The sequence below is a fragment of the Lithobates pipiens genome, unplaced genomic scaffold (assembly GCF_037356315.1).
Source record: "Lithobates pipiens isolate NorthernLeopardFrog02 unplaced genomic scaffold, aLitPip1_a1.2 Scaffold_13, whole genome shotgun sequence".
NCBI lineage: Eukaryota > Metazoa > Chordata > Amphibia > Anura > Ranidae > Lithobates > Lithobates pipiens.
Genome location: NW_027507718.1, coordinates 279,352,700 through 279,380,290, shown reverse-complemented (window position 1 = coordinate 279,380,290; position 27,591 = coordinate 279,352,700). Strand labels below are relative to the sequence as shown.

Here is a 27,591-nt window from a genome sequence, read left to right as displayed (position 1 = left end):
TTTTTTTTTTACAGAAGTAAAGTAATACAACTTATGCTGCATACACACGATCAGGCATTCCAACAACAAAATCTCATGTTTTTTTTTCCGACGGATGTTGGCTTAAACTTGTCTTGCATACACACAGTCACACAAAGTTGGTCAGAAATTCCGAAAGTCAAGAACGCGGTGACGTACAACACGACGAGCCGAGACAAATGAAGTTCAATAGCCAGTGCAGCTCTTCTGCTTGATTCCGAGCATGCGTGGCACGTTGTGCGTCGGAATTGTGTACACACGATCGGAATTTGCGCGAACGGATTTTGTTGTCGGAAAATTTGAGACTCAAATTTTGCGCGACGGAAATTCCGATGGTAACTGTCCGATGGAGCCTATACACCAGGGATATGCAATTAGCGGACCTCCCGTTGTTACAGAACTACGAGTCCCATCATGCCTCTGCCTCTGGGTGTCATTGTTGTGGCTGTCAGAGTTTTGCTATGCCTCATGGGACTTGTAGTTCTGCAACAGCTGGAGGTCCGCTAATTGCATATCCCTGCTATACACGGTCGTAATTTCTGACAAAAGGCTCCCATCGAACATTTTCCGTCTGAAAATCCAACCGTGTGTATGGGGCATAAGCCTTTTCCTTGTCCCCATCCTTACATTGGACAGTGAAGGAGAAGTAACAGACTGATTAGTTCATCTTTCTGTAACTCTGCTCTCTCCTCATGTCAGCATGTCCCTTTCGTGGGCAGTGGGCACATAAGCACTTGTACTGCTTCTCCCATTTCCAGTTTAAACTCTGCTGTACAGGGGATTGCAAGAGACTGATATCAATTATAATTAATGTCCTTCCATTAGATACCTTTTAATTATTTTTTATTAATTATTTTCATGAATACAAACCTGCATGAGCTTGTGGTTTTTAATCTATATATATTAAGTCCTAAAACAAAAAATGTAAATCATCAATTTAAAGCTTTGTCCTCTCTACTCCTATTGAACAGAATAGATAAGTACTGTATGCTCAAGCACATAGCAAAGTATAAGCTGAAACGACTGTGGACTGCGTTTTCTGTATGTGTTTCACTCTGGAGGCCCCATTCATGTATATTACTCAACAGGAATGCCCCTAATGTGCAAACAATGAAATTTTGATGCCGTCACTGCATCTATCACCTGTTTGAAAACATTTTTTCTCACATTTATGTTAGACTCACCAGCTGCTCATACTGTATTCCCAGACTGCTTTGCAAGTTTAGGTCTTGGTGCTTTTCCTGGGATTCATCATGCAGTACATCCTGTAATTCCACAACGTTAAGGCCAGCCAACGGCAAAGCATCCTATGAGAGAAAAATATTTATAAAGCCATTCCCTTCTTAGGAAAGCACAGCTGGTATGCAACTGCAGGCAGATCCAGGTGGCACTTCACCATTACTTTTGCTTTTTTACTATGTCCCAAATAAAACAGTGTTTTAACATGAAAATTTCAACCAGCTTCAGCTGAGAGTCTGCTCCTGCACCTCACTATTAGTTCTCAACTATGCAAGCTGATATCCTGATTTTTTATTTATTTTTTAAACACATTTGCACACTTCACACCTCTGATGAAGTCTTGTTTTGGGGGCGAAATATGTTGGGTTAAGGGTTATTTGTGTTTTTTAACCACTTAAGGACAAAGCCTCTTTTTGAGATTTGTTGTTTACAAGTTATAAACAGGTTTTTTTCCTAGAAAATAGCTTAGAACCCCCAAACATTATACATTTTTTCTAACACCCTAGAGCAGCCTTTCTCAACCTTTTCAACACAGAGGAACTCCTTGAAATAGTTCTCCAGTCTCGGGGAACCCCTGCTAAAAATTAGAAATCTACAACTCATGATAGATTAGTGTGATGGTCAGTGGGAAGAATGATCCTTACAATTGTGGTCACTGGGAAGAATTACCTCCTTACAGATAGCTAAAAAGCTCAATCGTGTCAGTGGGAACCCTAGCAACCTCTAGAGGAACCCTAGGGTTCCACGGTTGAGAATTGAGAATTGCTGCCCTAGCCTATAAAATGGCGGTCGTTGCAATGTTGTCCCACCGTATTTGCGCAACGGTCTTACAAGCGCACTTTTTTTGGGGAAAAAATACACTTTTGATACACTTTGTGTTGGCCTATCACATAAAATCCCAATAAAATACATTTACGTTTTTGGTTGTAACATGACAAAATGTAGAAAATTTCAAGGGGTATGAATACTTTTTTAAGGCACTGTATGTCTTTTATCCTCTGAGACTTATGCACTAGTCCTACATTGCCTTATCAGGTCACACACCTGGCAGTTTTTTTTTGTCTCAGGTCCTGATTGGATAGAATGATAGCAGTGCAGCCATTGGCTCCCGCTGCTGTCAATCAAATCCAATAATGCGGGAGCCGGGGGGTAGAGCCGAGTCCTGCTGTCTGTGTCAATGGACACAGCAGCAGGACACGGGAGCATGCCCGCACGTGTGCCCCAAGAGAGAGTGCTCCTCCAATGGGGGGCACTGGAGAAGAGGAGGAGCCAGGAGTGCCGCTGGGGGACACCAGAAGGGGGGGATCGGGGCTCCTCTGTGCATAACCAACTGAGTAGGTGAGTATGTCATATTTGTTTTAAAAAAAAAAAAAACTGAACCTTTAGTTACCCTTTAATTATTTGTTCACCCAAAAAATAATTACTTGGTTTTTGGTTGCTCCCTGTTCATCCTTTAAGAGTATATTATCTCTTTATCAGGCATATTCAGTAACGCGGTGTAAAATCACAATAACTGTACAATAAAACTATACAAGTAAGTATAGAGTATACAAACTATACAATAACAATAAAGAATATGAGCCCTGTTTAACAGCTTACACAGGACTGTCCCATCCCCAAAGTGCCTCCTCGCAACCAAATATGTGCACTGTAGCATAGTGTGGTCTGGTGTGAATGGGCCCTAATTATGCCCCAGTTATTACTAACAAGTACACTGTAGTATTCAATATGCAATATATCCTTTTATCACCGTCTGCATGGTTGTGCTTGCATTTGCATGTTTGACTGGGCATTTGGGGAGCTGGTTTGTGTTTTTCTCTGTGGTTTGCAAAATCTTTGTACATATTTATATTTGTACTTGAACTATACTGTAAGAGCTACAAAAAATAAGTGCAACTTCAGAAAATTAGTGCAATGCTATATCTATATAAAACACACTCTTTTTAAAAAAAAAGATATGTACTTTGTGTAGGTATTTAAAAATGCATCTGTAATCTATACCTTTTTATTACATATACCCGCTTTATTATTTTAAAATAATGAATTACATATGGTGCAGTGTGAATTGAAAATGTATATCCCAGTAACTTATAGAATTCTATAATAAGACTACAGAAACGTAGGCAAAACGTTTTATTTTTATTTTGGATATGGTATGGGAGGGCCATAACCCCTATTATTATTATTTGTTATCAGTGTCCCTTGGGGAGATTTCATTTCACTTCCTGTCTCATACCAAAAACAGGAAGTGAGAGGAAATACCTGCAAATTAAGGGAATCTCTTGGGGAGCCCCTGGTCAGCATAACTGGTGATCTATTGGAAGATTTCCCCTTTCTGGGGACAACCCAAAATTTGGGATTTGTTTTAACTTTCACTTTCAGTGATAATGGTAAACAAGACAAATAGAGAGGGTGAATCTGGCTAATGGGGGTGCAGACAGCAATAAAAATTCACAGAAGTTCTGGACTCCACTCTGTCCAAAACTTAAAAAAAAGTTTTACCCCTAGTTGTATTTTAATGCATAGGAAAACAGTCATCACAGGAACTTACTTGCATATGCTGTAGGGTGCAAGAAATGTTCTTCACACACAATCTAACAGTCTTCTCCAAATTTCTGAATACTTTTTCTTCCTTGTTAAATATTTGGTCTTTCACCTACAATGTATTCCAAAATACAAGGGTATTAATCATATTTGAACACTATTTCAGTATGCTGGCTGGCATCATTTATGATGTAGACAGTCATCTCTATGGAGCCAAGACCCTGGGTAGTATTTTTGGGTATGTCTTATAGGTGAAGTTTAACCACTTTCAGACCGGACCATTTTGCTGGTAAATGACCAGAGGTCTTTTTACACTTTGGCACTGCGCTGCTTTAACTGGTAATTGCGCGGTCATGCAATGTTGTACCCAAACAAAATTTGCGTCCTTTTCTTCCCACAAATAGAGCTTTCTTTTGATGGTATTTGATTGCCTCTGCGATTTTTATTTTTTGCGATATAAACGTAAAAAGACCGCAAATTTTGAAAAAAAATGATATTTTCTACTTTTTGTTATTAGAAAAATCCAATAAACTCAATTTTAGTCATACATTTAGGCCAAAATGTATTCAGCCACATGTCTTTGGTAAAAAAAAAGTCAATAATTGTATATTTATTGGTTTGCGCAAAAGTTGTCACATCTACAAACTAAGGTACGTTTTCTGGAATTTACGCAGCTTTTAGTTTACGACTGCCTATCTCATTTCTTGAGGTGCTAAAATGGCAGGGCAGTACAAAACCCCCCCAAATGACCCCATTTTGGAAAGTAGACCCCCTAAGGAAATTGATAAGAGGCATGTTGAGCCCATTGAATATTTTATTTTTTTGCCTCAAGCGATTGAATAATGACAAAAAAAAAATTTTTATTTTTTTTTTACACTAAGTTGTCACTAAATGATATATTGCTCACACATGCTATGGGCGTATGTGAAATGACACCCCAAAATAAATTCTGCTGCTTCTCCTGAGTATGGGGATACCACATATGTGGGACTTTTTGGGAGCCTAGCCGCGTACGGGGCCCCGAAAACCAAGCACCGCCTTCAGGCTTTCTAAGGGCGTAAATTTTTGAGTTCACTTCTCACTACCTATTACAGTTTTGAAGGCCATAAAATGCCAAGATGGCACAAAACCCCCACAAATGACCCCATTTTAGAAAGTAGACACCCCAAGCTATTTGCTGAGAGGCATGTTGAGTCCATGGAATATTTTATATTTTGCCACAAGTTGCGGGAAAATTACAAACTTTTTTTTTTTTTTTTTTTTTTTAACAAAGTTGTCACTAAATGATATATTGCTCACGCATGCCATGGGCATATGTGAAATGACACCCCAAAATAAATTCTGCTGCTTCTCCTGAGTATGGGGATACCACATATGTGGGACTTTTTGGGAGCCTAGCCGCGTACGGGGCCCCGAAAACCAAGCACCGCCTTCAGGCTTTCTAAGGGCGTTACAGTTTTGAAGGCCATAAAATGCCAAGATGGCACAAACCCCCCCCAAATGACCCCATTTTGGAAAGTAGACACCCCTAAATTTAGGGGTACACTAGTGAGACTAGGTAATAAATGGCGGGTGCCCTGAAACTATAAAAAAATAACTAACCAACCAGCGTCACCTGTAACAGTTATATGGTGATCACTGGTGAAAGGGTTAACTAGGGGGCAATTAGGGGGCTTTATGCGGTAGTATATGGGGGTCCCTGGCGCTATAAAAAGCTGCAGCGAACCTAAATACCTACCTGCCTAACTAGCGTCACCTGTGACACTAATACAGCGATCAGAAAAACGATCGCTTATTAGGCTGGGTTCACACTGGAGCGATGCGGGAACGCCACGAATGCGCGGCGGGTTCCCGCATCGCATGCCTCCCGGCGGCAGTTCACACTGCCCTATGCGAACTGCTGGGAGTGTCAGTGAAATGTTACTGACACCCCCAGATCAGTTCGCATATCGCAGTGCGATCTGCAAACTCGGATCGCATGGTGTGAACACCCATGCGATCCGATTCTGCTGCGGGCCAAAAAAAGGGTACCGTGCGAATTTGCGGCGGGTGCGGCGGGTGCGGTGAATGGCTGAACTCGAATCGCACAGAGATCGGATGTGATTTGCACTGCAGTGCGGTGCGAATCACATCCGTTCTCATAAACCGCTGCAATGTGAACCCAGCCTTAGTGACACTGGCGACGGGGGGTGATCACGGGGTTAAACCTTTATTGGGGGGGTTAGGGGGGTACCTTAGAACTAAAGGGGGCTAACCCTAACTTCCCTAACAGTTATTAGTCACAAATGACACCCGCCGGGTGATCAGGGGGTTAAACCTTTATTAGGTAATAAATGGCGGGTGCCCTGAAACTATAAAAAAATAACTAACCAACCAGCGTCACCTGTAACAGTTATATGGTGATCACTGGTGAAAGGGTTAACTAGGGGGCAATCAGGGGGCTTTATGCGGTAGTATATGGGGGTCCCTGGCGCTATAAAAAGCTGCGGCGAACCTAAATACCTACCTGCCTAACTAGCGTCACCTGTGACACTAATACGGCGATCAGAAAAATGATCGCTTATTAGGCTGGGTTCACACTGGAGCGATGCGGAAACGCCACGAATCCGCGGCGGGTTCCCGCATCGCATGCCTCCCGGCGGCAGTTCACACTGCCCTATGCGAACTGCTGGGAGTGTCAGTGAAATGTTACTGACACCCCCAGATCAGTTCGCATATCGCAGTGCGATCTGCAAACTCGGATCGCATGGTGTGAACACCCATGCGATCCGATTCTGCTGCGGGCCAAAAAAAGGGTCCCGTGCGAATTTGCGCCGGGTGCGGCGGGTGCGGCGGGTGCGGCGAATGGCTGAACTCGAATCGCACAGAGATCGGATGTGATTTGCACTGCAGTGCGGTGCGAATCACATTCGTTCTCATAAACCGCTGCAATGTGAACCCAGCCTTAGTGACACTGGCGACGGGGGGTGATCACGGGGTTAAACCTTTATTGGGGGGGTTAGGGGGGTACATTAGAACTAAAGGGGGCTAACTCTAACTGCCCTAACAGTTATTACAGTCACAAATGACACCAATGCAAAAAAAAAAAAAAAAAAAAATGACATTGGTGTCACTGTGACTGGGGGGCAGGGGTAATTGGGGGGGTGATCGGGGGGTAAAGGGGGGGTGTGAGTGTGCCTGGCATGTTCTACTGTGTGTGTGAGTGTTGGTGCAACTTACTGATCCGCTCTCCTCCGTGTCGGAACGAAAAATACCGACACGGAGGAGAGAATACATCACTTCCTCTCCTGTGTTTACATTACAGGAGAGGAAGTGATGTCACCGGGGATTTCTATTCGTCGGGAGCGATCGCGAGGGGGTGGCCATGAATGAATGGCCGTCCCCTCGTCCGGGATCGCTCCCGAACGAATACCGACCGCCGCAGGCACCGGGCGGGGGCCCGATCGGGCCCCCGACCCGCGGGAGGCAAGGGACGTACATGTATGTCCTTATGCCTGCCCGTGCCATTGTACCGACGTACATCGGCGTGCGGCGGTCGGCAACTGGTTAATAGGTGAAGTCCTGTTCCTGTAATGATGTAGGTGAGATGTTGTCTCACATTCTAGTCAGTAGGAATGGTGTAAATGAGAATTCCACCTCATGTGGTGTCATTTTGCATTTTACTTGCTATTACGGCACCTGAGGAAGCAGTGGATAAATTGTCCATAGCAGCAGAAATGATTAGCCCTTGTACACACGGTCGGAGATTCCGACAACCAAATCCGTCGGGGTAATTCCGACGGATTAATTCCAGAAGAGGTCCGGAAGTGATGTTGCATACACATGGTCGGACTAAATTGTCGTAAAATCCGATTGTACATAACGTGATGACGTTATTTCGTTACGACGGGACTACGTTCAGGCTAGTAGCCAATAGCTTTGGTCTAGGAATTTGATCTGAGCATGCGTGGCACTTTGTCCGTCGGAGTAGGCTACACTTGACCGGAGTATGTCCGATAGGAGCATTTTGTCGGAAAAATTTACCGGAAAGTTGGAAAACTTGGTCCGTCGGATATTCCGACGGAAACAGTCCGATGCAGACCACACACAATTGGAATATCCGACAAAACGATCCGATAGGACACATTCCGTCAGAATCTCCGACTGTGTGTACAAGGGCTTAGACTTGAGCTTTATTATTTTGGCAAAAGGAGGAATTTAACCAATGCCTCGGTTTGTACAACGGCATGGAACCATCCTGGGTAAAACCCCAAGATTTAAGGGGGTTTCCAGTTAATTTAAAAATGTCACTCCTTTAAAACTGTCCATGATGCAACATCACCAAATTGGCTCTCTATATTTTACCTACTGGACCACTCAAGGATGTGTACCGAAAGCACTGCCCATCTCAGATCTTAATATGTAGGAAGTACGTGGGCATTTGAAGGTCATGCACACGTCTACTATTCACAGTTAAAATCCAGGAAACACAGTCAATACAAGACAGTGTAAAATCAAGAAATGTATATTTGGTATTTTGCAGTCCACTGGTTCAACTAGTGTGAAATATGATACACAGAATATCACAGATAGCTCAGCTTACCTGTTCCCCTCCAGTCAGTATCTTCAAGTGGCTGGTCACTCTCTTGGATTTCTTAGTAATTGAGTGAATACTGAGCTTGGAAAGTTTGTCTTTCAGTGATTCCTCTTCATCTACCCTCCTGTACTTCAGCACTAGAAGTATATCAAAAGGCATCAAATATTACCAGGCTGATGTTAAAGGGCAAACCCTTCCTTTAATGTTATATTGACATCCCTGTCAAAAAATATGACCCAGGAAACACAGATGATGATTAATCAATTGGTAATCAAAGACCATCAGCTGAGGGACCAGTTAGGGACTGCAAACTTTGAGAGGGAGCTAGAGAACCAGGAATTAAAAATATATCTTTTGTGAAACTATGATGTGTATCCTAACTCTAGAGAATAAGTTATAAAGAACTGTCCTTGAAAAATATTACAAAACAATGATCTCCCGCATTTTACAGCTTGTTAAATACATTCAGCTACGGCAAATGATTTTAGAAATATAAAAAATATAATAAGTTATAAAAAAAACTCTCAGTGATATCTGGATGAGAAATTATGTTAACTCTAATAAAATGAATGTACATTTGTCAGCCCTTCTTGATTTTACACATAAAGCATTAGCATCTCATAATAGACAAGTCAACAGCCTTATGTTGTTCCCAAGCTACTGGCTGCAGGTTACCATTGATATACTTTACACCAATAACCAATTGTATTTAGGTGTTTTACTCAGCATCTGCTAACAGGCTTATGCGCCTCTGAGCTACTGGTTGAGCGTGACAATTGGTATACTATACATCTGTAATTAATGGTATTTGAGGGTGAATATCAGTGGTTTACACTCAAGAGTTAAAGGAAGAAATAAGAGTCGTGTGCTTATTCAATAATGTGCCATGAATTAATATTAAAAAAAAGAACGTGATAAGTATCCAAAAACATACAAATAAATAAATGTGAATAAAAGTCCAACTAAAGCCCAATGGAAGGAGTCAGTTTATATAGAGATACGAATATCATAGGAGTAACTTGATAGAAGTAAAAACAGCCAACACATCAATCCAAACATCGACTGTTATATTTATGAATTGGCCGCTCACCTCTCAGAATGACCCAAAGGTGAAACAAAGCTCATCAGATAGTCAGATAAAAAATCCTGCTGATGGATCTGTAGAGACATCCAGGTCCCAAGCGAAGACGAAGAACTACGTTCAGATCTTGGTATCTTAGGAAACTCCATATGTAGAGGAAACAGCTTGCTCAAGAAATCTTGTATAAATGGCGCACAAAGGAAACAAAGAACAGCCATAGTGCAATATTGCCAAATAAAAAGTAAATGTATTTAGTAAACGAGGCAGCTTACATCAAGTAAGGCCGCGTACACACGGGCGGATTGTCTGCCCAACTTAGTCCGCTGAACAGTGTTTCAGCGGACAATCCGCTCGTGTGTGGGCTTCAGCGGACTTTTTCAGCGGACTGTCTGACGAACAAAGTCTTACGGAATTTCCGAAATTTTGTCCGTTCAAACTTGGTTTTGTCCGTCCAAACTTGGTTTCAGCGGACAGTCCGCTCGTGTGTAGGCAAGTTGGACTGACTAAGTATGGCGCATGCTCAGAAAGGATTTACACGGCCGAAGGTTGCATTGCAGTGTATAGGACGTTGTTTTTCTAGTCCCGTCGTACGTGCTGTAGATGTCATCGCGCACGCTTTCAGCGGACTGTCTGCTCATCGTGTGTGGTCAAGTCCGTTTATGCAAATTTTGAACGGACTGTCTGTCGGATTGTCTGACAAACTTAGTTGGCCAGACAATCCGCCCGTGTGTACGCGGCCTAAGAATAAAAATTGTAGTAATAAACAATGGGAGTAGTATTGTACTCGCCTCCTCATCTCCTCACTGCACTTCCGTAAAACGCCACCGGAAATTATGTCACAAGGTTCCACCCGATGCATTGCATCACTGGTCACGTGTCTTCCTCAGTGACTTTTTATTTGGCAATATTGCACTATAGCTGTTTTTTGTTTCCTTTGAGCGCCATTTATATAAGAAGCGCCATTTCTTGGAGCAAGCTGTTTCCTCTACATATGATGTTTCCTAAGATGTTTTGATACCAAGATCTGGACGTAGTTCTTCATCTTCGCTTAGGACCTGGATGTCTCTACAGATCCATCAGCTGGATTTCTTATCTATCTGATGATCCTTGTTTGACCTTTGGGTCATTCTTGGAGGTGAGCGGCCAATTCATAAATATAACAGTTGATGTTTGGATTTATGTGTTGTCTGTTTTTTCTTCTATCAAGCTACTCCTATGATATTCTTATCTCTATATGAACTGACTCCTACCATTGGGCTTTAGTTGGACTTTTATTCACATTTATTTATGTGCATGTTTTTGGATACTTATCATGTTCATTTTTGAAGTATATTAATTCATGGCACGTTATTAAATAAGCAGACCACTCTTATTTCTTCCTTTTACATTTGATTATGTAGTTTTTTGGGTACACTATCAAGTGGTTGCAGCCAATTCACGGTCACTATACATTTATTATATATATTTTTCCTTTTCGGAGTTTATTTTGACTATATTCATCGTAGGTTGATGGTTTATATTTTTTTTTAAAACAAAATTACACACAGTAGCGCGCAAGTTTATTCTTTTATAATAAACATAGGAGTTGATTTATTATTTAGGTGTTTATTCATGTCTATTCATGGCCATATGACGGTAGAGGTTTTTTTGAGGTTTTCTATGCAGCTTCTTTTACAACACTTTGAATTGTAATGAGACTCTATTACATTATGTGTAATTTCCATGAGTGACACCTCTCTCTCTTTCGGTGATGCCACTGCTTTCTAATGAACTGTTCTAATTCTGACTTTCTAATAACCACAGTTCTGCGAATAGATGCTTTTTGTTAAGTATAAGCATTGCTTTCTCACCTCATGTTTGGTGATGTATTTTATATAGGAGATTGAAATGAAGGTTTTATTAGATTTTGTGCACTGTCCATACATCCCTCCTTTGCAACATATAATTTTCTCTGGCACTACAGGTGCTCCTCAAAAACACATATAACCTAAAGTGGAACTTTACCCATAACAACTTGTAAAAAAAAGTATGTTCTTTAGCAAGGAACAAACATTCTGCATTAATAATTACTGTATGTTACCAAAATGAGTGTGTGCTGTAAAATGCCTCTAGCATTTCCCTTGTTTCTTCTTGTCAAAGGCTGCCATTTTGCTGAAGCCCAGAGCACCTGAATAACTGTAAATCTTCAGGCTGTCAGCAGAACGGCTTCTACAAATTTGGCACAAAAATGCAAAAAAATAGAGCGCAACTGAGCATGTGCATAGCAGGGTAAGACAGTGTATTACTGGATTTTAAACAGTATAGGCACTTTATTTTTAATGTTTTACATAAAGTGCCTTGAAAAGGTATTCATATCCCTTGAGATGTTCAAAGCTTGGGATATTTTTTTTTATAACCTAACCCTGGTTTAAACTTCTCCACAACTTTATCCCTGACCTGGCAGGTGTGTTCCTCGGCCTTCAGGATGCTGTTTGTTCACTAACAAACCTTTGAGGGCTTTGCAGAATTGCTGTTTTCTTTACTGAGATTAAATTACACACAGGTGGACTCTATTTACTAATTAGGTGACTTCTGAAGACAATTGGTTCCACTAGATTTTATTTAGGGGTATCAGAATAAAGGGGGCCGAATACAAATGCTTACCACACTTTTCATATATTTATTTGTAAACAATTCATAATTTTCCTTCCACTTCACAATTATGTGCCACTTTGTGTTATTCTATCATATAATATTCTAATAAAATACATTAAGAGTCCATTCACACAGGGGCAACTTTAGATCCGACTTGAAGTCGTCCCAAGTTGCCTCAAGTCGCGCAACATGATAAAATCAATGTAAGTGAATGAGAGCCGTCTTAATGTACACTACTGAAGTTGCTCCGACTTCAGAAAAGGTTCCTGTACTACTTCAATCCGACTTCAAGGCAACTTGTACCCATTGATTTCAATGGAAGTTGCCTCCAAGTCTGATCCCCTGTCTTAACTGAAGCAACTTTCCAGGAAGTAAGAATAGTTTTCTAGGCAAACCCCTCCCTCCCACAGAGCTGATTATTATGTGATTGGCCACTGGCAAAGTCCCCTGTCCTGGAGGCAACTTCAAGTTGCCTTGTAAGTTGCTTCAAGTCGTGCTGTGATTCATACTCAAGTCGTGTCCAAGTTGCCTCCCAAAGTCTCGCTGGAAGTCGTGTTGCCCCTGTGTGAATGGACTCTTACGCTTTGGTTGTAATATGACAAAATGTGGAACATTTCAAGTTGTATGAATACTTTTTCAAGACACTGTAGCTATACCTGAAACATAGCCCAATATGAAGTGATCTAGCAGGACCTAATTTTTGTGACTAAAGTTCAACTTTAAATTGCTTTAAAAATATGTTTTATCTATTTTGTTTCCTTATCAGTGGCGTCACTAGGGTTGATGTCACCTGGTGTAGTATAACATGCCCCCCCCACCTATAATTTGTTTCCCCCTAGAACTACATATATTGGCAACAGTAGTGCCGTTAATAACTATCAAGCAACTAGCAAATTTGAATAACAAAATCATATGAAAATAATAGAACTCAAAGCTTAAACTGTTAAAGAACTGTTTATTTTACTGTTAAACTCGAACTGAAATAATAAATAAATAAATAATACAAAAATAAACAGGAACAAATATGAAAGCCATCTAAATCAAAACTTTGCTTTTCTAGTCTTGACAGCTGCAAAATTGTGAACAACATAATCAAAATCAATAAAGTTCACTTTCAACTGATAATATTACAAGATCGGAAAGCCTTGCCTGTCCCATCGTTGAACGCAACTTTGAAAAGCTCCTCTCACATGAAGCCAAAGATGCACAGATTGTCAGAAATAATTTTAGACATAGTGAAAGAGCTGGAAGAGATTCAATGAAGTCAGCTATGAAGGTCAAAACTTGTAAAACTGACCAATCTTTGACTTTTTTTAGGTTGATCTTTGCTGCTTTAGGATGTCTCCTCGGTCTGGGAATCTCTATTAACAGCTCACTCTCAGATGTTTCTTCATAAAAAGTGTTCAGTTTTGGAATGGACACCATTAATTTTTCTTCAGTTTCATATATGAGACGCTTTGCTTGAACAGCCTCAAACATGCCTGCAACTTCCATGATGGCTCTTAATCTGATCTGGGGTTCATAATGGAAGTGATCAATGCACTCAAGCATTGCCTTCGTACTCTCATCTTGTAGACTTATGCATCCAGCATCACGTGCCCGTTCCCTTGCCATCCTCTTCTTAAACCTGACTCTTCTCTCTACTGCAACTCCATATTATTTAGCTTTTCAATGTTCCTGTTTAATTGCATGTTCCACTAGGTGACTGCACTCTTCATACAGAAAAATACTTAGCGACTCTAGCTTTGTACACCACTGTGTCCAGACTTAAGACTTTGGTCTGCAGGTACTGTTGTGAAACATCAACTTCTTGAAGTATAAAAAGGTAAAATCACAGACAGCAGGCAGAAGACCTTCTGCTGCTCCTATTGTGTTCAAATTTTCACAAGGGTCACAAAGCTCACAGACACAAACATATCAAATTGGTCTTTTACTGGCTTAACTGAAGCATGATGAGAACTCCAGCGTGTTGTTGATAATCTTTCACTGACACTCCAGTATGATAAATGAACACATCCCATCAACTGGGGGGGTTGTGCAAAAAAAGAAAACATTGAAGATTTCCAAAAAACTTCACACAAGAGTGCTTACCACACAAGTCAAGTGACTGGTCCACACATCCATTAAAAATACAGTGGGGCAAAAAAGTATTTAGTCAGCCACCAATTGTGCAAGTTTCCCACTTAAAAAGATGAGAGAGGCCTGTAATTGTCATCCTAGGTATACCTCAACTATGAGAGACAAAATGTGGAAACAAATCCAGACAATCACATTGTCTGATTTTTTAAAGAATTTATTTGCAAATTATGGTGGAAAATAAGTGGAAAATAAGTATTTGGTCACCTACAAACAAGCAAGATTTCTGGCTCTCACAGACCTGTATCTTCTTCTTTAAGAGGCTCCTCTATCCTCCACTCATTACCTGTACTAATGGCACTTGTTATCAGTATAAAAGACACCTGTCCACAACCTCAAACAGTCACACTCCAACTCCACTATGGTGAAGACCAAAGAGCCGTCGAAGGACACCAGAAACACCAGAAACAAAATTGTAGATCTGCACCAGGCTGCTAAGACTGAATCTGCAATAGGCAAGGAGCTTGGTGTGAAGAAATCAACTGTGGGAGCAATAATTAGAAAATGGAAGACATACAAGACCACTGATAATCTCCCTCGATCTGGGGATCCACGCAAGATCTCACCCTGTGGGGTCAAAATGATCACAAGAACGCCGAGCAAAAATCCCAGAACCTCACGGGGGGACCTAGTGAATGACCTGCAGAGAGCTGGGACCAACATAACAAAGGCTACCATCAGTAACACACTACGCCGCCAGGGACTCAGATCCTGCAGTGCCAGATGTGTCCCCTTGCTTAAACCAGTACATGTCCAAGCCTGTCTGAGGTTTGCTAGAGAGCATTTGGATGATCCAGAAGAGGATTGGGAGAATATCATATGGTCAGATGAAACCAAAGTAGAACTGTTTGGTAGAAACACAACTCGTCATGTTTGGAGGAGAAAGAATGCTGAGTTGCAATCAAAGAACACCATACCTACTGGAGGTGGCAACATCATGCTTTGGGGCTGTTTCTCTGCAAAGGGAACAGGACGACTGATCTGTGTACATGAAAGAAAGAGTGGGGCCATGTATCATGAGATTTTGAGTGCAAACCTCCTCCCATCAGCAAGGGCATTGAAGATGAAACGTGGCTGGGTCTTTCAGCATGAAAATGATCCCAAACACACCACCCAGGCAACGAAAAGGAGTGGCTTCGTAAGAAGCATTTCAAGGTCCTGGAGTGGCTTAGCCAGTCTCCAGATTTCAACCCCATAGAAAACCTTTGGAGGGAGTTGAAAGTCTGTGTGGCCCAGTCACAGCACTGCTCTAGAGGAGAGCTGCATGGAGGAATGGGCCAACATACCAGCAACAGTGTGTGACAACCTTGTGAAGACTTACAGAAAAGGTTTGACTTCTGTCATTGCCAACAAATGATATATAACAAATTATTGAGATAAACTTTTGATATTGACAAAATACTTATTTTCCACCATAATTTGCAAATAAATTCTTTCAAAAATCAGACAATGTGATTGTCTGGATTTGTTTCCACACTTTGTCTCTCGTAGTTGAAGTATACCTATGATGACAATTAGAGGCCTCTCTCAACTTTTTAAGTGCGAGAACTTGCGCAATCGGTGGCACAATTTTGCCCCATTGTAGCTTTATTGTTCTTTTCCTTAATAATGGATTGTACACCTCCATGGATTCCAGCCATAGTAGCAGTATTATAATAACCCTGCGCACGACACATCATTATGTCGGGTCCATCACTCTCCAATTTGTTAAGGATATCCAAACTGAGATCAGAAGCTTTTTTCCCCTTTAAAAGAAAAATCCTAGAAACACTTCTTTTACTTCAACTTTCTTATTCTTGATGTTCATATATCTGATCATTTCGGACATCTGGTTAGTATGTGATATGTCAGGCGTGCTGTCAAATATGATTCCAAAGTACTTTGCAGACTTTTTATGTCCATGACAATCTTCTCCTCCATGTGATTTGCCAGGACACGTATAAAATCATTCTGAGTTTGTGGAGAAAGATATGAGACAGATACTTTAAGTTCACAGGTGCTCCGCTTTATTCGAGTTAGGTGTTCTTTCAGTACTGAATCATATTTTGAAAGCATTTCAATCATCTTAAGAAAGTTCCCTTTATTGAATGAGCACTCATCTTCCTTGTGGACATTGAATGCCAGGTTCTGCTTGGCAAGAAACAATGTGATGTCAAGCAATCTGTGTAAGATATCCCTCCACTTTTTCTTCTAAATCTCCATCACAGTAATAACTCCAGCATCAATGGTTTGGTTCAGCCTGCTGCCAAGGTTTTCCAATTTCAAGGCAGTTTAGGTGTTCTTCGGATGTCTCATGATTCCACCATTCTGAAACCCAGTCACAAATTTGGATGTTGTATCTAGAGTACAAAAGGCAAACAGTCGGCAGCAAAAACAATATAAATTCCCACTGACAGATGAGTAAACCATCCATGACCGTAGAATTTTTGTAAAACAACTCCTTTGAAAGTTGCCGCACACATCCCTTTGTTTCAGCTTTTGCATATTGTCTTTTTGCAACACTGAAAGGGCCATATTTGTTCTGGAAACAAGAACTTCCTTGTTTGAATATTGCAACTCGAACATGATCTTGAACTGGTATCTCCCAGAAAGAAACATCAGATAACATTTGGAAATCTTTCTCCTGAATGGCACTCATCTCCTTTACAGTATCATGACTGTGACTAGAGTCACTCTCAGATTCTGCCATATCTTGCTCTAGAATTCATGCTAGCAATGACATCAGAAGAATCAGCTTTATGAAGTGGAGACTGACAAGCAGGGTCTTTTGATGAACCCTTTCCATCATTCGGTTTTTCACATATTGAAGCATGTGTTTTTATTGATTACATTTTTGTCTCCTTTGCTTTTCCTTTGCTGGTATCCACTTGGTCTCTTTGACTTATGTACTCCATGTGGCATGATAGAATATCTCTGCAGTAAATATCAACATATTCTGTCCGTATATATACTCTGTATTTCAAATTAGGCCTGAGAAGACCCAGTGTCATTAACCAGGCTATAGGCGCTATGGCATGTCTAGTCAATCTCAGTGGTTTGATTACAATAAAGTATTTTACACTCACCGGCCACTCTATTAGGTACACGTGTTCAATTGCTTGGTAACGCAAATTGCTAATCAACCAATCACATGGCAGCAACTCAATGCATTTAAGCATTTAGATGTGGTGAAGACAACTTTCTGAAGTTCAAACTGAGAATCAGAATGGGGAAGAAAGGGGATTTAAGTGTCTCTGAACGTGACACAGTTGTTAGTGCCAGATGGGCTTGTCTGAGTATTTTTTTTAAAACTGCTGATCTGCTGGGATTTTCATGCACAACATCTCTCGGTTTTACAGAGAATGGTGGGAAAAAGAGAAAATATCCAGTGAGTAGCAGTTGTGTGGAAGAAAATACCTTGGTGATGTCAGAGGAGAATGGGCAGACCTTAAACCTTGAAGCAGATACAGCAGCAGAAGACCACACTAGGTGCTACTCCTGTCAGCTAAGAACAGGAAACTGAGGCTACAATACGCACAAGCTCTCCAAAATTGGACAATAAAAGATTGGAAAAATTTTGCCTGGTCTGATAATTCTCAATTTCACAACCACCACCGGTTCAGGCTGCTGGTGGTTGTGTAATAATGTGGGGGATATTTTCTTGGCACACTTTGGGCCCCTTAGTACTAATTTAGCATGGTTTAAATGCCTACCTGAGTATTTTTGCTGACCATGTCCATCCCTTTATGACTACAGTGTACTGATCTTCTGATGGCTACTTCCAGCAGGATAAAGCACCATGTCACAAAAAGCTCAAATCATCTCACCACTGGACAATGAGATCACTGTACTCCAATGACCTCCACAGTCACCAGATGTCAATCCAATAAAGCACCTTTGGGATGTGACCGGGAGATTTGCATCATGGCCACAATTCCTTGGTGAAAATAACCCAAATCAGTGTATATTATTTAGTCTGTGGAAAGGTATAGAGTCCACAATCTATGGTATATATATAAAAATTGATCAATCCTGATGTATTGTCAGCCTATTTCATTTCTTGAGACCCGAAAACACCAGGACAGTACAAATACACCCCAAATGACCTTTTTGTAAAGTAGAAAGTCTGAGGTATTTAGTAAGAGTATAATTATATATAACAATTTTAGCGTGATCAATTCCAGTGAGCTGAGTGATAGGCCTAGACACTGCTACTGGAATTGATTACAATAAAAATAATTGTATTTATTTACAATAATAAATCTTTTTTTTTTTTAGCTACACATTCATCACATTATTACGGTACTTATAGTATAGGCATAGTATCTGAAAGAGCCCACCCTGAAATGGTCTGGTGGGGGGGGGGGGGGTTTGGCGGCTTGACACAGCTATATTATAATATATATATATATATATATGTATATAGCTGTGTCTAGCAACACCTCCCACCCCCTCCCCAACTTTGTTATCAGACTAGCACAGCACAGGTTGACACCCCCTCAACGCAAGCTGTCACTCTCTCGCCCACCTGTTACAGTCAGCACTGGCTCAGGGCCAGGACAGGTAAACTGTACTGTACTACACACCCGCCCTGGGTGGCAGCTGGAGAGGAGAGGACAGTGTGCAGCCGCACCGCCTGGGCAGAGATAGTGACATTATGTCTGTGAGATGTGACAGGCTCAGCAGAGAAGCAGGAGGAGGAGGAAGAAGGACATGCTGGAGGTGTTCCAGTGGGGTCAGCTGCAAAAAAAAATGTCAGGGCTTTCCTCACTCTCAGGGGAGTCGGGATGGTGTCACCCCCCCTAGCGACGCCACTGTTCCTTATGTCTACATAGACAGGTTAAAGTCTCCCCTAACTGAAAATGGTTAAATGTTTTAGGTTGCATTTGAGGTCTTTCTACAACAGTCTACTTCCATCTACAATTGACTGTGAAATACTTTGCATACATTATATTTCACCAATCTATAGGCTATAAATATTATTAAAAAACAAAATATTCCTCAACCGGCATAACAGATATTTTAAAAACATTTAGAGGCAATAGTCCTACAAAGTTTGCTATTTCATTGCCTGTCGTTTGTTTTAAATATAGATAATACAGGAATAAATTCTACAAGGTCAACGGGTTATAGCTGTATTGCAATGATACATTTTATTTTAATGTATTTTGTCTAATGAGACTGTTTCAGCATATTGTTTGTTCCAGTGTGGGATGTTTTACTGTACCTAAATCTTTCCTCCTCTTCAGCTCGTTTATGTTGCCATTAACGTCTTTGATAGCTGTAAATGCATCCTGTAGTGTCTTGAAGTCTGGATGACACTGGGGAGTGGAGTTCAGCAGCTCACATAGCAACAAGGGATATTTCATCACTCGCTGGATAGGTTTAATCATCAGGGACCCCATGTCCAGCAGATTCGGTTTACCCCTAATTGGCCAGAATGAAGATATAGCTTACACGCTACACAGAGTTTGGCTTAAAATTAAAATGATAGACACCAAACAAGAGACACATCTATTATTTTTTACTGTCTTTGCATTGCTGAACATTTGTTCATGATAAAGAACTATAGAAAAATGTCAACAGCAGAATTTTAAATAGTTTATAATGGTAAAAATGTATAGATAGCTTAGACAAATGGTTCTATGTATTCCATAGTGTAAAGGGCTATATAAAAAACAAACATTATATAAATATTGGAGATGTATCAATAAGTGTAGCCCATCATTTAATAACTGGGAGGCATTTTGAAGTAGAAGTTCACCCTAAAACTAAAATCTCTATTGGCACCTACAATCTAAGACTAGTCATGTAAATAAGAAATCGCTATACATACCTTTTCTGAGGTCCCTCTGGTCTGGTCTCCAGTGGCAGATGCTGTGTGCAGGAGACAGCTGACAATGGCTGTGAAATGTCTGGGAAGTGACGCCACCCATACAGTTACTACGGGGCTTCCGTTCAGGGCAAGAGGGGCGGCTGCCCTGGGCACTGTGTTATCATCTGAGATGGAGGGGCACCACAAGGAGATTGGGGAGGAGAGGGTGTTTGTGTTGGGTGAGGGAATTTGGGGGCATCAGGGGGTAAGAATTGTTCTAGGAGGGTAAATTGGGGGGGGGGGGGGGTAGCTAGCAAAGGTGATTATGAGGGATTTGTGTGTGTGTGGGGGCATTGGATTTGTACTAGAAGGGGGTATTTGGGGTGTTTGATATTGTAGTTTTTCTGGAGGGATTTGTGCCAGTATGGATGAATGGGGATATTTGGGGGGGGGGGGGGTTGTGCTAGGAGGGGGGATTTGTGCTAGGAGGGGGAGTTGGAGTGGGGGGGCATATACTCAGAGGAGGGGGGGTTTGAGGAGTTGAGTATTTGTTCTAGGAGGAGTAATTTTTTTGGGAGGGGGGGTGTGTGTGCTGGGAGGACTTGGGGAGAGAGAGGATTTGAGGTGGGAGGGGGGATAGGGGTTAAAGATTTATGCTGGGAGGGGAGATTTCTGCAGGGTGGGGCGGATTTGCCCTTGGAGGAGGGGGAATTTTTTCTTAGGGTGTAAGCATGCAGATTAGTGCTCAAATTTATTTGGGAGTGGGATTTTTGATAAGACATAATGCTAATATATTTGGAGGGGTGTGCAGTTTGGCATGTTTGCCCTGGGCTATAGATGGCCTTGTCCCAGCACTGCTACTGTTTTCGGCTGCCTCCTCTGTACCCGCCTCCACAGAGAAGCCGCTGCTGACGGCTCAACATGGGACTGGACCAGAGCGGCTTCAGAAAAGGTATCTATAGCGATTTCTTCTTTACAGGGCTAGATAGGTTAGTCTTTTCGTTTAAGGGTGAACTTCTACTTTAAAGTGTGTCCAAACCCAACAAATTACATTTTATTCATTACAGTTTACCAGTCTTTAGTTGGAGTGGCTGCATTCATTTTCTCTTTTCAATCAATATTTTTCTTTATCTTCCTCTGCTAGTAACACACTTTCTGTCCTAGGGTGACACAATAGTCTATGTGCTGTATTATGGAGAAGTGGCTTTGCCAACCTAGGACAGGAAGTTTATTAAGACTACTGGACATGTCCCCCTCTCCTCATCTCCATGACATGGGGGGGGTCTGGAACAGTGTAACAATACTGAGAACAGTGCAGTACAGGCAGAGAGAAAAGAAAGTGATCCAGCCCACTGGATTACTGACAGAATCAACAAAGTTTTTTTCTGCGCTAATCAAAGATATAACAAAATGCTTTAATGCCATAATTAAAGAAAAATCCCAGGTATGCATATTTTATACATAGTTACATTGTTGCAGCTTGGACCAATGTAACTATATATGTCCTATTTTATGAAGTGATGTGGGCTTTTTTATTTTATTTTTTCATATAAAGCTTTGATATTAAAGTGCTCTATTTGCACTTTAATCTTTGTATGGTTGGTTACCTTTTGCACAAATTATGGCATTTAAAGTTTACTTCACAAGGCCACATTAGTTCATATGATGTGATATTGATTTACTGTATATAATTTTGATTTTCAAAATTTAAGCGCTGCACTCTTTCTTTTTGAGCCCTTTCCCACTGAGCCGCGGGCCGCGATATTGCTAAAGCACCACTTTACTATAGTTCTAGTGGCGCTATTTGGCCGCTAGCGGCGCGCTTTTAACCACTGTTAGCGGCTGAAGAAAGGGTTAAATGCACCCTAAAAGCGCTGCTGCTGAAGCGCTTTGCATGTGCTTCGGCAGCGGTGCCCATTTATTTTAATGGCAGGAGTGGTTTAGGAGCAGTGTATACAGCGCTCCTCCACTGCCACAAATGTGCTGCTTGCAGGACATTTTTTAATGTCCCGCCAACGCAGTGCCCCAGTGTGACAGCCCTCGGGCTCTCACACTGGGGTTGCAGGGGAGGCATTTTTTATGTGCTTTACAGGCACCATTTTTAGCCCTTTAGCGTCTGAAAAATACCTCCAGTGTGAAATGGGTTTTTTATGTTTTTGTCAAGTGGAATATGGTAATCCTCTTTCCAATACTTAGAGCTCACAATATCTTCCTTTTTGAGATGTACAGTCCTATGCTTGGCATATGTTCATGGTATCGTAAAATCACTTAAGTAGACACCACTCTGGTCCTGTGTCGAATGGCTGCCCTGCTGCATTGTGAACACAGGAGGTCAGCTGCTTGGCAGGGGTTCCATTCAGAGAATGCTTTGCATTTTCTGAATGAATGCTAAGTGTTCTCTGGTTGGACGAGGTGAGTTTGACATCACCATCCCACCTCTCCTCACATTTTTATTTCTGTGTTGCTGCTAGAGCAGGGGAAGGCAACCTGGGGCCCTCCAGCTGTTGCAGAACTACAAGTCCCATCATGCCCCTGGGAGTAATTGTAACTGCCAGCCTTGCAATACCTCATGGGAAATGTAGTTCCACAACAACTGGATGGGCCCCAGGTTGCCTACCCCTGTTGCTAGAGAGTTCCTCTCATTTCCTGTTTGACATTACGTTGTCAGCAGAACAGGAAGTAATGGCAAATCTCTCTAACAAAGCCCAAGATGGCACTAAAACAACATGACAAATGTTCTAACCCTACCCCACTCTATCCAAAACTAAAAAACGATTTAATTTGTAAAGTGGCTAGACAGAAGAAAAACAATGGGGGTCTATTATTGCTGGGCACCTTCTGAAAATGCTAGTTTTCTGGTTGTTATGTGACCCTCTGGATTCAATACTTCCTTTGGAACAAGTATACAGACCAAAAAGGTCAGAAATATCCTTATCTGTATACTCAGAACTTTGTGAGTTAAAGGGGTTGTAAATGCAGAAGTTTTTTTTCTTCTCTTAATGCATTCTATGCATTAAGATAAAAAAAACATGTGTGTAGCAGACTCCCCAGAACCCCCCAATAACTTATCTGAGCCCCATCTCTATCCAGCGATGTCCACAAGTGTCTAAGCCGCCCGGGACACTCCTCCTGATTGGCTGAGATACAGCAGTGGCGCCATTGGCTCCTGCGGCTGTCAATCAAAGCTTGACAGTCAATCGGGGGAGAGGGGAAAGGGCGGGGTTGAGGCTCTGTGTCTGAATGGATACAGGGAGCTCTGACTCGGCTCGGGTGCCCCCATAGGAAGCTGCACACTGTGGGGGCACTCGACAGGAGGGAGGGGCCAGGAGCAGGAAAGAGGGACCCTAGAAGAGGAGGATCCAGGCTAATCTGTGCACAGAGGAGGTAAGTATAACATGTTTGTTAAAAAAATAAAAAATAAAAAATAAAACAAGACTTTACAATCACTTTAAAGCACCAGGACATGAGGAACAACAACAAAGCCTGACTTCTGGCCTATATACAAGGAGAAGCCAGCAATAGAAAAAAAATGTAACAGTGAGTCTTTTTGCTAATTTTTTTTAGTGTTTATCAACATAATCTTCCAGGTTATTATATCGGTTACTGCCACTTGGTGTCTCCAGATGCTGCCTGTTCAGTGAAAGCAAGCTCTGTCCACCGGATGAAAATATACAAAGGGTAAGCAAACAACAATATTGCTTTCCAACATGGCAAACATGAACAGCAAAACACCTTTAACTCACCTGAAGATAAATAAATGAATGTAAACCAACCCAATGCACTAACCTCTTCTACCAGTCAAAGAAAAATAGCAAAGAAGTAATGTAGTAAGCAGCAAAGTCAAATTCCAATTTCAATTGAATTCACTTCATCTGTAAACTCTAAGTAAATATTTAGACTTTCAAAATGCTTTCAACACAAGGTGTTTTCATTTCCATTCATCAGTCTAATCAATGTTGTCCCTTACATATGTAATTATTAGCATCATCCAGACATAATAGGAAGTCTTCTGCATGATGTACACTGTGCTTAGAGATTTAAATTTATTACATGAAGTCCATTTATAAAACATTTGTTGAACGAATGTGAAATGCAGCAGAAGCATTCCTGCAAGTTGAATAAAATGTCCCATCATTTTTTCTAAGAGATTAAAGAGGAAGTAAACTTTCTCACTCTGATGCTTCTTTTCATTTAGTCCATTATAATAAGTAATTATCAAACTATAGCCACTGTAATCCAGCCCAAATCTCATATTATTGTTTAATGCCGCGTACACACGATCATACTATCGGACGGACTTAGTCTGGCCGTAAAGTCCGCCGGACTGTCCGAAAGAGCGGACCTGCCCACACACGGGACTTTTCCGCCGGACTATCCGCCATACTTTTGAAATGAATGGACTTGTCCACACACGGAGGAAAGTCCGTTCATTTTGAGCGCAGCTCCAGTTAGCCGGGACTAGCGAAGGAAGTCAATGTCGTCACCTTCGGCGGCGAGATTGACACGTCGCTGGTCCTCTCACCTGGTATGGACTTAAAAAACGGCGTGGGGGTCCCCCTGGGTCCATATCAGACCCTTATCCGAGCAAGATACCCGGCTGGTCAGGAAAGGGGGTGGGGACGAGCGAGCGCCCCCCCCCCTCCTGAGCCGTACCAGGCCGTGTGCCCTCAAGATGGGGGGGTGCTTTGTGGAAGGGGGGGCCGCGATATGCTGTGATTCTGTATTTGCCAAATATGCTGCAGAAATCCCCCTCCGCTAAGTCTGGCTGTAGCCATTTTAACTATGGGCAGCTGAAGCTGCTGCCTGTTCACTTCCTGGATTTACACAGACACACAGAGGCACACCTCCAGCTCTGCAGCCCTGCAGCTTCCATTGGCTCTCTTATGACTCCCCCTCCCTTCCTGGCAAACCCTCACTAGAGAGAGAGAGCTGTGCATGATGTCATAAGCCTAGGCTAATGATTAGACAAGAAACAGGAAGTGGGCTGTATAAGGAATTTACTGGCAGAAAAAAAAAATGTTTTACTATCCAAAGTTAAAACAACAAGGGCAGAAGGTTTAATAGATGAAAAGTTGAAAAAATTACTGAAGGTCCCCTTTATTGCCTGTATTGTGAGCTCCATCTAGTGGCCAAAATGGGGTATTGTTTCCTCATTTAAATATTTCAGAAAATTATACAATTTGGCCACTAGATGGAGTTGACAATGCAGGTAGTAACCTCTTATAAAAATGATGGGACATTAAATTCACCTGGCACAAATGCTTCTGACATTCGTGCACTGAATGTTTTATAACTAGACCTGTTAAGTGTATGTTTTTCCTGAATATATACACTTTAACCACTTGACCTCCAGGAGATTTACCCCCCTTCATAACCAGGCCATTTTTTGCGATCCGGCAATGCATTACTTTAACTGACAATGGCTTCATACTGTAATTTTTGTTTACCACAAATAAAGCTTTCTCTTGGTGGTATTTGATCACCACTGCATTTTTTTATTTGTTGCACTATAAAAAAAATAAAAAATATGTATACTGTAAATATATATATATTTTTTTACTTTCTGCTTTAAACCACAATAAAAAAAAGATATATATATATATATATATATATATATATATATATATATATATATATATGTATTTCTTCATAAATTTAGACCAATATGTATTCTGCTAAATGTTTTTGTTAAAAAACAAATTCCAAGCGTATATTGATTAGATTAACACAGACCTTATAGAGTCTACAAATTATGGGATATATTTATGGAATTTTAATTTTTTTTTTGCCAGTAATGGCGGTGATCAATGACTTATAGCGGGACTATGTGCGGTGAACAATCGGACACCAACTGACACTTTTGACACTTTGCGGGAACCACTGACACTAATACAGTGATCAGTGCTAAAAATATGTACTGTCACTATACTAATGACACTGGTTTGGAAGGGGTTAAACATCTAGGGTGATCAAAGTGTTAACTGTGTGCCTAGCCAGTGTTTTTTGTGCTGCTTTCATTAGGGGAATAGATTGATTCTAGTCCCTGTTTTGAAGAGACGCGGGGTTGATCCCTCCCCCCATCAGAACTGAGATCAGCCTTGTTTACATAGGCATATCTCAGTTCTTTGTGTTTACGGATGATTGGCGACTGCCAGAGGACATCGAGTACAGTCAATGGCCCGTTTTGCCCCCTGCAGGCAGAAGTGCAGGATCAAATATATATACATGATCCTGCGCACACAGCTGCCACCCTGTAGCAGTATAGGGCGGTCGCAAGTGGTTAACTGTAACTGATCATTTTAGTTTTTAGTAAATACTGTAAATTTGAATCACAAGGCTTCAATTTCCATTGCTGTAAAGATGACAACCTACAAGGTGGTCTTATTCTCCCTGATAGATTTTTTGGTTGTTCACCCTATATTGTGGAGAATGCAAAAAAGAGTAAAGCTGGTAATACACTGGTAGATTTTTTTTTTACGATCGTTCGTAAGAAATATCTTGTCAGTACATTCGGTAATGCCATCCGACTAGACGAATGTCATTTGAAAGTACTTCAAAATTTTGTTTGCTTTCAATAGTTGATTTTGGAATAAATTACATTTCCAAAATGAAAACCATATTCACTGTTAGAAATGTGTTTCAGAAACATTTTCCACCCTGCTCCACTTCTTTAAATTTCACTGTGGCTGAAAACTATGTGACCCCACTAAAGATCTGAAAATTGAGCGAAGGTTCTGAAAATGAAATTCTACTAGTGTATGGCCAGCTTTACTCCACCTACTACAAACAGTAGAGTGAGACTCCAAGATGGAACAACAACAGAGAGAGCTCATCACCAAGGTCCCCAAGTACATAGAAACCAGTGTTTTCCTTCAGCATCTACCAAAGCCTATCAGCTCTAGTAGCCTGACCTGTTAATAAGTACATCCTAACATTTCTGCCTGAGACACCGTATATATTCCATAATAATAAAAAATATATAAAGAAATAATACTTACTGCTCTTCATAGATTTTCCTGTGAAAGAAAGAAATTACATTGTAAGTAGAGAGGACATGGCACTGCAAATGTTTTTATTTCATTTTTTTTTTTATTGTGTTATTTTTTATGAGAAAATAAAAGAATTAAATGAAAGAATTAATGAGACAAATAATGTATTCTGAAGGATATAATACAGTGACATAAAATTGACCCAATACTCAAACAGTGAACTACAATTAAAGTTGAACTCCAGGCAAAACTTTTTACTGTAAGATACCTGCCTTATAAATACCTGACTAGGCATGGAATACATCTTTATCAGGGAAATTTTCCAAGAGTGGAAAGCGGAACTTCAGATAACAGCTTAATTCAAAGGCCAACGGATTTGTGTCTCTATCCAGCCAGTCCTGATAATTATACAACTGTGAAAGACATCACAGCAATGCTGATGAGCTGACCTTCCTCTACTACCTTCTGCCCCTCACTTGTAATTGGAAAGTGAAGGAACAGCAGATCATCTCTCTTCTTCTTGTGGCATATTTGCATTTAGTTGGCTCTTCCTCTCCCACTCTACTGTATTTTTCTTTCC

General features: G+C 41.1%; 1 protein-coding gene across 1 annotated transcript in view; it reads right to left on the bottom strand.

The window, feature by feature from the left end:
• ARHGEF38 (Rho guanine nucleotide exchange factor 38) overlaps positions 1–27,591 on the bottom strand; it is a 178,682-nt gene that overhangs the window by 48,286 nt on the left and 102,805 nt on the right. Inside the window, exons 5-9 of the mRNA XM_077476667.1 lie at positions 27,021–27,038; positions 19,435–19,634; positions 8,384–8,514; positions 3,809–3,913; positions 1,203–1,325 (exon numbers count right to left, since the gene is read on the bottom strand). Of these exons, the coding sequence (XP_077332793.1) occupies positions 1,203–1,325; positions 3,809–3,913; positions 8,384–8,514; positions 19,435–19,634; positions 27,021–27,038 (577 nt within the window). The remainder of the gene's footprint in view (positions 1–1,202; positions 1,326–3,808; positions 3,914–8,383; positions 8,515–19,434; positions 19,635–27,020; positions 27,039–27,591) is intronic.